Here is an 11,460-nt window from a genome sequence, read left to right as displayed (position 1 = left end):
TGTTTTTGTTTTTGCAAGGCAATGGGGTTAATTGACTTGCCTAAGCTAGGCAATTATTAAGTGTCTGAGGTCAAATTTAAACTCAGATCCTACTGACTCCAGGGCTGGGACTCTATCCACTGTGCCATCTAACTGCCCCATCTTGATCTAGATGTGCTGTATATATCTTACACAAGCTGAACTCATTTTCTGTTCCCTAAAACCATCCCCTCCTCTATACTTCTTATTACTATCAAAGGTACTACCATCCTCCCATTCACCTCCCATTCAAAACCTAGGGGTCATCCTCTATTCCATCTCAATGCACCCCTCCCCCATATCCAAGGCATTTGTAAGTTAAAAGTGGGGGCATAAACATACCCAGTTAACTTTAATATAAGTAAAAATATAATTATTGCAGAAGAAAGATGAAAGTGGCATAAAGATTTGAAGAGAGAAAGATCATTTATAGATACAGGGGGAATAGGTAAGGCTTCAGAGAGAAGGTAGCATTTGAAATGGACATTAAAATGAAGAATTTTTTCAAAAGGTAATGATGGGGAAAGGGGAATCCATTCCTGGACATGAAACATTCACCACATGAATATGCAGAGATTGGAGAACAGAATAAGAAGGGAGAATGCTTAATAGTCATAGTTTGTCTGGAACATAGATTGCTTTGAGGAGGACTGTATTAAGAAAGGATAGAAAATTAAATTGGAGTAAGATTGTGAAGGGCCTTGAATGATAGGCTAAGGCATTTCATTTTAACCTAAAAGCAAAAGGGAATTGCTGTAGGTAGGTGAACAGTGGAGTGTAGGATCAGATCCTGAAGAATGAATTGGAAGATAGCCTGGTTAGGAGACAAAGGACAACAGTCCATTAGAAAAATAAGCAGAGTTTTGAATCAGGGTGGTGGACTAGAATCCTCTTCTCATTCCCAAAACCCGTGGTATCTCCACCAAACCTGGCCGTTTCTGATGTGGTTGGCCTGCTTTTTGGGTCAGGGGTTGCTGACCTTTGACTTAGATGGTCCAGGGAACATTCTACAACTGCCTGAGGACACCGAGAAGTTTAATCAGGGTCTTACAGAGAGGAAGGGTCCGAGGCAGTCAGTCCTGGAGGGGGAGGAGGGGAAAGAGGGGGAAGGTGAGGGAGGAGGGCGGCGGGGGTCCCCTCAGCCCTACAATCCAGGTCCCTTTGCAGGGAGGGGTGCACAGAAGCACTCTTTTTAAAAAAAATTATTTTAAAATTTAAAATTAAAATTTTAATTCTTAAATTTTAAATTCAAATTTTAAACGTGACCTAATTTTTATCTTTTTAAAAATTTTTTAGGCTTTTGGCAAGGCAAATGGGGTTAAGTGGCTCGCCCAAGGCCACACAGCTAGGTAATTATTAAGTGTCTGAGACCGGATTTGAACCCAGGTACTCCTGACTCCAAGGCCGGTGCTTTATCCACTGTGCCACCCAGCCGCCCCTCTAATTTTTATCTTTCAAATTTCAATTTTAAATCAAATAAAGCTTGCAAAAAGCAAGTTTCAAGGCTGAGACGCCAAACCTTGAGTTCCAAATTGCGTGCCCCATCGGAGTAGCCCCGCTGCTCTCTCCCCTCCCCCGCCCGGGGGGAGGGGCGGCCCCGCAGCACCTGGCTTCCGGTTGGACGGCTCCGGGGCGGGCGGGGCTGCAGTACCGCCTTCCGGCGGCGCGCCTCGGGGGGGCGCTGTGGGCCGCGCCGAGGCTCCGCCCCGCCGCCCCGCGCCGCCTCCGTCCCAGGCTCCTCAGAGCTATTTTGGTTCCGGGACGGTGCGGAACTCGCGGTGGGGGGAGAGAGGCGAGGGGGAGAGAGAGAGAAGAGGGGGAGAGAGAGAGAAGAGGGAGAAGAGGGGGAGAGAGGGAGAAGAGGGAGAAGAGGGAGAAGGAGAGAGCGAGCGGGCGAGGGAGCCGGAGAGCGCGGGAGAGCGGCAGGAGGCAGATGAGTTTCCGGATCCGGCGCGGCGGTGGCGGGGGCGGCGGAGGCGGCGGCGGCGGCGCCAAAACTGAGGGTCCGTGTTGTGGGCTGTAGGTGGGTGAGCTGGGTGCCTTCGCCGCGACGCCCGGGCTCGGGCCCGAGACGTGGGCTCCCCGGGCCCCCTCTTCCGGAGACGCCGCGCTGCCCCATCTTCCCACAATCCTCCGCGGGCCCGGGCGCCCCTCCCCCCCGTGGCGGCCCGCCCGGGGCCGCGTCCGGGCTCCGACCCGCCTGACCCCCCACCCCCCAAAACCTTGCTCCCCCTGCAGGCGACCCCGCGGCCCCCGGGAATGCCAAGCTGGGCAAGATGAACCGAGCCAAGCCGACCGCGGTCCGCAGGCCCAGCGCCGTGGCCAAGCCGTCCGGTGAGAGCCCCGGGAGGGCACCCCCACAGCCCAGCGCCGGACTCCTGCTCCGAGGCCCCGTGCCCAGGCTCGTCGCTGTTGCAACCTGGGAACTAGAACCGCCAGCACCTTCCCAACACCCCGCAGAGCGGAGACCACCCCACCTTCCTCCCCCGGGGCCTCCTCTGGGAAGCGGCAATAACGATAGCAATGCTGCATTGTAAAAGAGAGACACTACCCCAGTGCATAATAGATTCCACGCCCAGAAGTGAGGCTGCAGAAAGCATTTTGCAAACCTTGAAGCAAAGTCTCAGTTTCTGTCATTATACACACAAAAAACCCCGTAGTATCTCCTGAGACAAATACTAACTTGATGCTCACAATAAAACAGGATTCACGTAAAGCCCAAAGACAATATTTAGAAAATAAGCTAGGTTAATTTATGAGAGGCATGACATAGTGGAAGGAACACTGGACTGTAAGTTAGGAGAGATGAATTCTGTAGAACACCACCTGAGTGATCTAATAGTTAAGTTTCTTCACCTCAGGACGTTAGTAAAACATTAGATTAGATGGTCACTAAAGGTCCCTTCAGCTCTGGGGTTCTATCATTTTTCTCTCTCTGCCATAGGGCACCCTCCACCGGGGGATTTCATTGCACTGGGTTCAAAAGGCCAAGCAAATGAGTCAAAGGCAACGGTAGCATTGCTGAAGCCAGCTCCCTCAGGTTTACCCTCTGAACGCAAGCGAGATGCTGCATCTGCTTTATCTGGAGCCTCAGCCCTGACTGGCCTTACCAAACGCCCCAAGCTTTCCTCCACTCCTCCCCTCAGTGCCCTGGGGCGCCTGGCCGAGGCAGCTGTGGCAGAAAAACGAGCCATTTCTCCTTCTATCAAGGAACCATCTGTGGTACCAATTGAAGGTAAAGTAATTTTCCCTAGACTGTCCCAGTTAGAATGTCTTAATCAGTTCACCAAGTACTTAACTGAGTTTCTCCTGTGTACTTAACACTGCAAATCTCTATGAGACATGAGATTGTAGCTTGGTGCTTTGGAAAGAGCATTGGACTTGGAGTCAGAAAAGACCTGGATTATGAAAGAAGGAGGCTATCCCTTTTCACAGTGTTGTTGTGCATGTATGTAAAGTACTTTTTGGAAACCCCTGTAAATAACAGTTAAGTCAACAAGAATTCATACGTTATATACAAAGCACTATGCAAGGGTTATTGAGACAAAAACAGGTAATAGTCCTTACCCTTAAGACCCTTTCATTGTATGGGGGATTACATCATGAAACACAGGCAGGTAAATGAGATAATTTGAAGAAGATGGATAGAACACCAACAACAGGAAAGAATTAAAGTAGGAGCTGACATCTGAGTTGAACGTTTGAAAGGAAACTCAGAATTCTTAGAACCTGGTGGTGTACAAGATATATGTTCCGGGTGGGGGGGGTGGAGGCAATACAGGCATAAATGTAAGGGGTGGCATACTCGATTCTGGAAGTGAATATTGTAAAATAATTCTGGAAAGGTAAACCAGAACTAGATTTTGAAGGCCTTGGGAAAGTTGTTTAATCTCCTTAAATCTCAGTTTTCTCATCTGTTAAAATAAGGGGATTGGAGACTGGAGAAGATGTCAGTAGAGAAGGAGGTTAAATAGAGATCAGTGGACCAGACAACAGCCCTGGAGGATATACATTTATGCATATATATATATATATATATACACATACATATAAGTGTGTGTGTGTATATATATATTTATATACATACATATAAGTGTGTGTGTGTGTGTGTATATATACACTTATATAGACATAAGTAAAAGTATAGTACATTGAGGGATGAGAGAATGCAATTAACTGCAGGGGATTAGGGAAAGCCTGATGGAAGAGGTGGCACTTTTGATTTGAGCCTTAATTCCCTTTAAGATTAGGATTCTGAAAGGAAAGAAATAGTTCAGTATAGGGTTCAGGTTATGTCCATAAAACCTGTTTGACTAGGACAGAATGTATGAATGGGAGTACTATGAAATGGAAGTTTGTCTCATAAAGGGTTTTAAATGCCATGTTGATCAAATAATACGTAATGGGAATTGATGGGAAAGTTAACAACACTGTATAGGAATGATATAGTTATTGACCTGTCTTTTTTCTCTGCTTTAAACCACTCTGAGAAATACTTGTCCTATTTATGTTGTAAAATAGTGAGTACCTAAATGAGACAATTTACAAATATGTGTAAGTGCTTTTAAAAGGATAAAATGAAAAGAAGTCTACATTTTTTGATTGGAAAGTTGTGTGGCTTTTCACTGATTTGTTATGAATAGTAAATTGTAAGTTAGAATCACTCAGGAGATAGTAGTAGCCAAAAAAAAAAAATTCAACTTTCTATCTGTTTTTGATTTCTCACTTGGACTTAGTGCTTGGTTGCTTTTGACAGTTCTGCCCACAGTCCTGTTGGATGAGATTGAAGCTTCAGAGTCAGAGGGAAATGATGACAGAATTGAGGGAATACTGTGTGGAGCTGTAAAGCAACTTAAAATGACCAGAGCCAAACCAGACACCACACTGTACTTGAGTCTGATGTACTTGGCAAAAATCAAGCCCAACATATTTGCCACAGAGGGAGTTATTGAGGTAAGAGACATGTAGTAAGTAAACTGTTCAGTGGAGCTAAATGAGAACTCTGGTTCTCACTTTTGTCCTCTTAATCCATCTCTAAGATATATATATATATATATATATATATATATATATATATATATATATATATATATGCTCTTTAATTGAAGTCTTTTGGATTCATTATGGAATATTTTAATGGCTTAATTAAAGGACAAGATATAAGAATTTCCCATCTTGGCTCTTAATTATTTATTACTCCCTTCTGTTAATAATATAATGGGATCTGATCTTTTCCAGGCATTGTGCAGCCTTCTTCGCCGGGATGCCTCCATTAACTTCAAAGCCAAAGGAAACAGCCTGGTTTCTGTTTTAGCTTGTAACCTACTGATGGCTGCATATGAAGAAGATGAGAACTGGCCTGAGATCTTTGTCAAGGTAAGCCCTTCATGAAACTTGAAGTCATTGTTTAGGTTGATGAAGGGAGTGTCTAAAGTGCAGAAGGAAGATCATATTGGATGTTCTAAGTGGGATAATGGGCTGATTGAATATGTTTCCAGATTGCTTCTTTTTTACTTGTTGCTAAGCTACATTGTTATATTTTTTGATTTGTATTTGTTGAACATCTACAAAGCTAGTTACTTTGGGAGTTAAGTGAAGTATATCACATTACACCCTTACAGAGCTTCTATTTACTTACACTTGGTGTTTCAACCATCATAACTCCTAAATCTGCATCTAGCCCTGCATCTAACTCTTCTGAACTAGAGGCTTACATTTCTAATTGTCTGCAGAACATCTCTCTCTCTTGATCATAGGATTACAGATTTAGAGTTGGAAGGGAAACCAAGGCCAAAGAGTTGGAAGTGTCTTACCTCAGATCACACAAGTATTATGTGATAGAGATAGGACTTGAATTCAAATTCTCTGGTTTCCCACTCTGCTCTTAGACTTTTTACAATTGCTGCATTTTAGTTCGTGTATAGTGACATTTGTACATGTATTTCACATTTGAATCAGATTCTTCTGTTAGATTGTGACCTCCATGAATGAGGATGGGGGTTATTTCACTCTGCCCCATCCCCCTTTTCCCCAATATCTAACTCCCAAGTCTTAGTTGAGGATTAGAAGTCCTTCACTCCTGAAATTCAGGGGAATACTTAATGATATGGAGTAAACTATAAATGTTTTATCTTCTTTCACTTCTGTCTAATTATCATTTTCTTCTGGAAATGCCATCCTGTTCAGGTTTACATTGAAGATTCCCTAGGGGAGCGGATCTGGGTGGACAGCCCTCACTGCAAGACATTTGTTGATAATATCCAGACAGCATTTAACACCAAGATGCCTCCCAAAAGCATGTTGTTACAAGGAGAGATGGGGCGCAGTGGAGGAGACCTCAGTGCTGGTGAGGTTCCCAGAAGAGACTGAGTTTGCTAAGAGGGTAAAAGTTAGACCTTTAGGTTTCAGGTATTACCTTCTCCCTGAATCCTTCCTTCCCTGATTCACTCTTTTCCATCTCAGAGTGTTCCTTACCCACTCCTCTCCTTGAACATAAAGTATTTTCTTTCTGCTTAGTCCTATACAAAATCCTAAACAAAAAAACTAAGCAGAAAGAAAATACTTTATGTTCAAGGAGAGGAGGGGAACTCTTGTTTTGCCTCTGTCCCAGGTAGCATATTTTTTTAATACTTTTAAAAAATTACATGGAAAAGTTTTTAACATTTGTTTGGAAAATCTTGAATTCCAAATTCTCTCCAGCTCTGTCTTCCCCCTCATTGAGAAGACAAGCAGTTTGATATTTTATACCTGTACAGTCATGCAAAACAGGTTTCCATATTATTCATGTTGGGAAAGAAAAATACAGATCAAACAATAATAAAACTCCAAGAAAAATAAAGTTAATTAAGTAAAATAGCATACTTTTTAAAACCCAGGTTGCTTCCCTTCACATCTTCCTCCAGTAGAACATATATTCTTTAAGGTCATCTCATATACCCAGGTAATTAATAAATATCGAATTGAGGAAAGGCTCCAGAAACTTCTTTTTGTGCAAGATGCCACATGAACAAATGTTGATGAAGTATCAGAATTAAAGTTGAAGAGGTTTGTATCACCAGGCGCTCTCTCTCTCTAGGGAACAGTCCTCATCCATCCCTTACTGAGGAAGAAGACAGTCAGACTGAACTACTGATTGCAGAGGAGAAGTTGAGCCCAGAGCAAGAAGGCCAGCTCATGCCCAGGTATGTGGAGTCTGATTACAACTGCTGCCAGTGAATTTGAGATACAAAGAAAAAAATGGTCCAGAACAGGAGGGATTGGCCACTTCTTCTGAGAATAGGGACCATTTTTTCCCCCCTGATTAGTTAAGGTCCTCAGTTCTACTTATTGAGCATCAAGAAGTGGTGAATTAAAGATTTTCATCACTTTTCTTCTGGAAGATAGAAAGAGTGAAGAGTAAAGTTGACTTAGAATTACATTCTCTTGTCTGTGGCAGGTATGAGGACCTTGCTGAGAGTGTGGAAGAATATGTCCTTGACATGCTTCGGGACCAGTTGAACCGTCGACAACCTATGGACAATGTCTCCCGGAATCTCCTGCGGCTCCTAACTGCAACCTGTGGCTACAAGGAAGTGCGACTGATGGCTGTGCAGAGGCTGGAGATGTGGCTCCAGAACCCTAAGGTGAGCAAGTGCACTGGAGCAAGTCAAGGAATGACCATTGGAATCCACCATGGTCTTTGAGTACATGGGTATCTGCATGTCTGGACCCAGAATGCTGATGGTGGCCTTCAGTGCTGTCACTCATCTCTTATCCCTGCAGTTGACCAGACCAGCCCAGGACTTACTTATGTCTGTCTGCATGAACTGCTGCACTCATGGTTCAGAGGATATGGAGGTCATTTCTAGCCTCATCAAAATCCGACTCAAGCCCAAAGTCCTCCTCAATCACTACATGCTCTGTGTCAGGTGAGAACCTTGGAGAAGAGGATGGAAGGCTATGGGCAAAATACAGGGCAAGAACAGTTTTTTCCTAGTTCATATTCCTAATCATTCACTCTGGTCTTTGGTTTTGTTTCCAGGGAACTGTTAAATGCCCACAGGGATAATCTGGGCACCACAGTCAAGTTTGTGATTTTCAATGAACTCTCAAATGCAAGAAACCCAAACAACATGCAGATTCTCTACACTGTGCTGCAGCACAGCTCAGAGCTGGCCCCAAAGGTGCTCTTGGACAGTGTTCTTCACAGTTGATTCTAGGCCATTTTCATTTCAGTACTAGCAAGTAGCAGGTTAGAGGAGATCCAGCCTCTAATTAAAAGTAGAATCTTCAAACTGATTAGATGGCAAGGTGCCCGTAATTGGATATATCAGTATCTTATGATAGATTAATTTCCAGAGCCCTGACGTTTGACTTTTTTGTGTTACAACCTCTTTGGTTTTGATGGATGGTAAATACGGTAATACTTAGAGTGATTACTTGGATCCATGGGTTCTTTCCTCCTGAGAATTATTTAGAAGGGCTCTGGAAACAGAACTATTGATTATGACTAATGTTATGTTGACACAAAGCAGCAAAGTAAAGCATTTGTTTTGCATAGGATATAGTAATAGATGTCAGTTATTATATCTGACTCATCTATGACAGATGGTACGGTGTTTAAAGTTTAGACCATTTGGAACCTTCCTATACTGGAAGACTATAGAGTTAATACTTTACTTGTAAAGATTTTGGATTATGTGTGATCTTAACAGGACCTTGTCTTTACTTTTCTTTGTGGATCACTTTGACCATAGTTCCTAGCAATGGTGTTCCAGGACCTGTTGACTAATAAAGATGATTACCTGAGGGCTTCCCGAGCCCTTCTTCGAGAGATAATCAAACAGACCAAGCATGAGATTAATTTCCAGGCATTTTGCCTTGGGCTCATGCAGGAGCGCAAGGAACCACAATATCTAGAAATGGAATTCAAGGTATTTTTATCTTTTCTTAGTGCCTTCTGTGTTTGGCTAATACATTTCACATACATTATTATTTTTTGGTCAACTTTTTGGTGAGATTTGAATGAGATGTAACCTCACTTTTCTTATGCAGCTGTCTTTTATTTGGTTCATACAACACTTCTCCCCCCCCCCATTTTTCAATATATACCAAATAAGTGGGCTTTCTCTACTGATTATATTAGTCTTCCCTCGCCTAACTCAGGAATCCCTTAGTTGTAAATTCCTAATTATTAATTACCTATAATATTTTTGTGATTTTACTTTTTATTGCATTTTCTGTATTTTTGAGTTTCCCATTGTCCTTTCTTTTTGACTTGAGAGAGAAAATCTCTGGCAGGAGGCTCTCTTGACATGAATTTGAATTGTATTTTGGTTTTAGGAGCGCTTTGTGATCCACATAACTGACCTGCTGGCTGTATCTATGATGTTGGGCATAACAGCTCAAGTGAAGGAGGCTGGCATTGCATGGGATAAAGGAGAAAAGAAGAGTAAGTCTAGAAAACTTAACAGCAAGAAGTAGATTTCTTTTCTTCTATATTTGCCAATATAATTAGTGTTAACATAAGCATATCAGCTATACATTCAGGTGATCGGCTAGTTAATTGGGAGACTATTCTCTTGGCTTCTGTTACTGCTTCTGTTTTGATCTTTGCATTCTTTGTGAGTATTTAGTGGATTTTAGAAGGTGAATGGGAAGGGGGGGTGGGTGACATCTCAGTCAGTTTGGCTATTGATTAGTCTAATAGAAGCTTTAAGGGGAAATGTTTTATTGATTATTCACAGATTTCACTTGTCTGAAACTTGTTGTTTATTACCTTGGTAGTCATATCATAGGGCTTTTGGATTTAAAGGGACCTGAAAGGTCATCTAGTCCAGAGATATCCCAACTTGTTGCCCTTGACCTCAAGCTTCTGGGGAAACTGAACCAGATGCAAATGTCACTGGGAAATGTTTGGCAAATTAAATAAAAATATTGTATGGCATAGATATGATTGGTTTGGAGTTTTCTAAGTTTTTTTTTTATGCTTCCCAGGGACTTCTCTTGCTTTTAGAAGTTTAGCACCACTGATTTTAGTTCAACTCTAATTTTCATGGATGAAAAATAGAAACCCATCAATAGTGATCTCCTGTAATTTTAATATAGGAATAGTGGTGTTAAAGATCGAGGGAGAGGAGTCTACTCTATTTTAAATATAGCAATAGAGATAGGTATCGTTGATGTTGAGAATTCTGCAAGTAAATTCACCCTACCAATGTGGGTCAGTGTGTATAGTCTTAGAGATAAATTGTCTAATGTGCCTCCTGGTGAGATTAATGGCTTGCAGCTAGTATGTGCCAGTTGACAGGACTTGAACTCAGGTCTTCTTGACTCTGAGTTTCATTCTCTGATCAATGTGTTTTGTCTTAATATGAGGAATATTGATAATCAAGGGGCTCATCTTGCATCTTTAATACATTCAAGGCTTACTTACTTGGTCATGTGTCCACATTAGTTCATCTTCAGTAACTAGGGTGCTCTTCTAAACTAGCATCTTGGTTTGATGTGTAGCTACTAGCTTCATGGAGCCTCATCTCCTTATGTTGGCCTTTCTTGATTTCCCTGCCAGACTTGGTCATGATTTTCCCCCATATAACATTTGAGGTTACATATTAGGTCAGTCTAAATTTGTGTTTCTAGCCCTACTAGACTCCCAGCTGGGAGTATAATGTTCCATGAAGGCGTGAACTATTTTATCTAAACTTTAGCTGTCCTTCAGGCCCTAGCACAATGCCCTGCTCACTGGTACTTAATGTTTACTAAGTTAAATAGCCACATACTGTTCTCTCTTTTTAACCTCCCACAGAGTTGCATCTGATTATTTTCTTGTCTTTTTCAGACCTAGAAGTGTTGCGATCATTCCAGAACCAGATAGCTGCAATTCAGCGAGATGCTGTCTGGTGGCTTCACACCGTTGTCCCTTCTATCAGCAAACTGGCTCCTAAAGACTATGTACATTGGTATGAGTCTCCAAAGGTTTTCTATTAAAGTTGCCTTTGGAAAGCAAAAACAACCACTTTCTCAGGCTTTCTTGCTATAGATTATGTCCTCTCATCAACAGTTTGTGCCATATGGTAAGGTTCAACCTAGAGCATCAAGGAGCATGTGGTGGTTGACCATTCACAGAACCCTCTTCATTTATTGCTCGAATTTAGGAGCTACTAATGATAGTGAAGTTAAATGATCCTGTTATCCTAAATGACAATCTATCACTGGCAGGCTCATATAGCTCTTTTGCCAGTTTCAGGAAGGAAAGTTCTCTTTTTGTTTGGAGTTATGTTTTTTATGACACTAATATATCAAATGGAGCTTGGCTATCAATTACTTGTCAGTGTTCCTCATTGTGTGGGGGCACTGTTTAGGGACTGTTATTTTATTTATTTATTTTTTTTTAGATTTTTTTTTTTTCAAGGCAAATGGGGTTAAGTGGTTTGCCCAAGGTCACACAGCTAGGTAATTATA

General features: G+C 42.2%; 1 protein-coding gene across 2 annotated transcripts in view; it reads left to right on the top strand.

The window, feature by feature from the left end:
* Positions 1-1,924: 1,924 nt before the first annotated feature.
* Positions 1,925-11,460, top strand: part of INTS1 (integrator complex subunit 1) — a 54,262-nt gene continuing 44,726 nt past the window's right edge. The window contains exons 1-13 of one of the 2 annotated variants that reach the window (XM_074205946.1): positions 1,925-2,021; positions 2,257-2,352; positions 2,963-3,253; positions 4,775-4,971; positions 5,257-5,394; positions 6,205-6,364; positions 7,094-7,199; positions 7,454-7,640; positions 7,780-7,925; positions 8,039-8,180; positions 8,754-8,930; positions 9,340-9,448; positions 10,838-10,958. In XM_074205946.1, coding sequence (XP_074062047.1) covers positions 1,952-2,021; positions 2,257-2,352; positions 2,963-3,253; positions 4,775-4,971; positions 5,257-5,394; positions 6,205-6,364; positions 7,094-7,199; positions 7,454-7,640; positions 7,780-7,925; positions 8,039-8,180; positions 8,754-8,930; positions 9,340-9,448; positions 10,838-10,958 — 1,940 coding nt within the window. In that variant the 5' untranslated portion in view covers positions 1,925-1,951. The remainder of the gene's footprint in view (positions 2,022-2,256; positions 2,353-2,962; positions 3,254-4,774; positions 4,972-5,256; positions 5,395-6,204; positions 6,365-7,093; positions 7,200-7,453; positions 7,641-7,779; positions 7,926-8,038; positions 8,181-8,753; positions 8,931-9,339; positions 9,449-10,837; positions 10,959-11,460) is intronic. The other variant, XM_074205947.1, reaches the window with a different exon arrangement.

The sequence above is a fragment of the Macrotis lagotis genome, chromosome X (genome assembly GCF_037893015.1).
Source record: "Macrotis lagotis isolate mMagLag1 chromosome X, bilby.v1.9.chrom.fasta, whole genome shotgun sequence".
In the NCBI taxonomy this organism is placed as follows: domain Eukaryota; kingdom Metazoa; phylum Chordata; class Mammalia; order Peramelemorphia; family Peramelidae; genus Macrotis; species Macrotis lagotis.
This window is presented reverse-complemented; position numbering and strand designations above follow the sequence as displayed.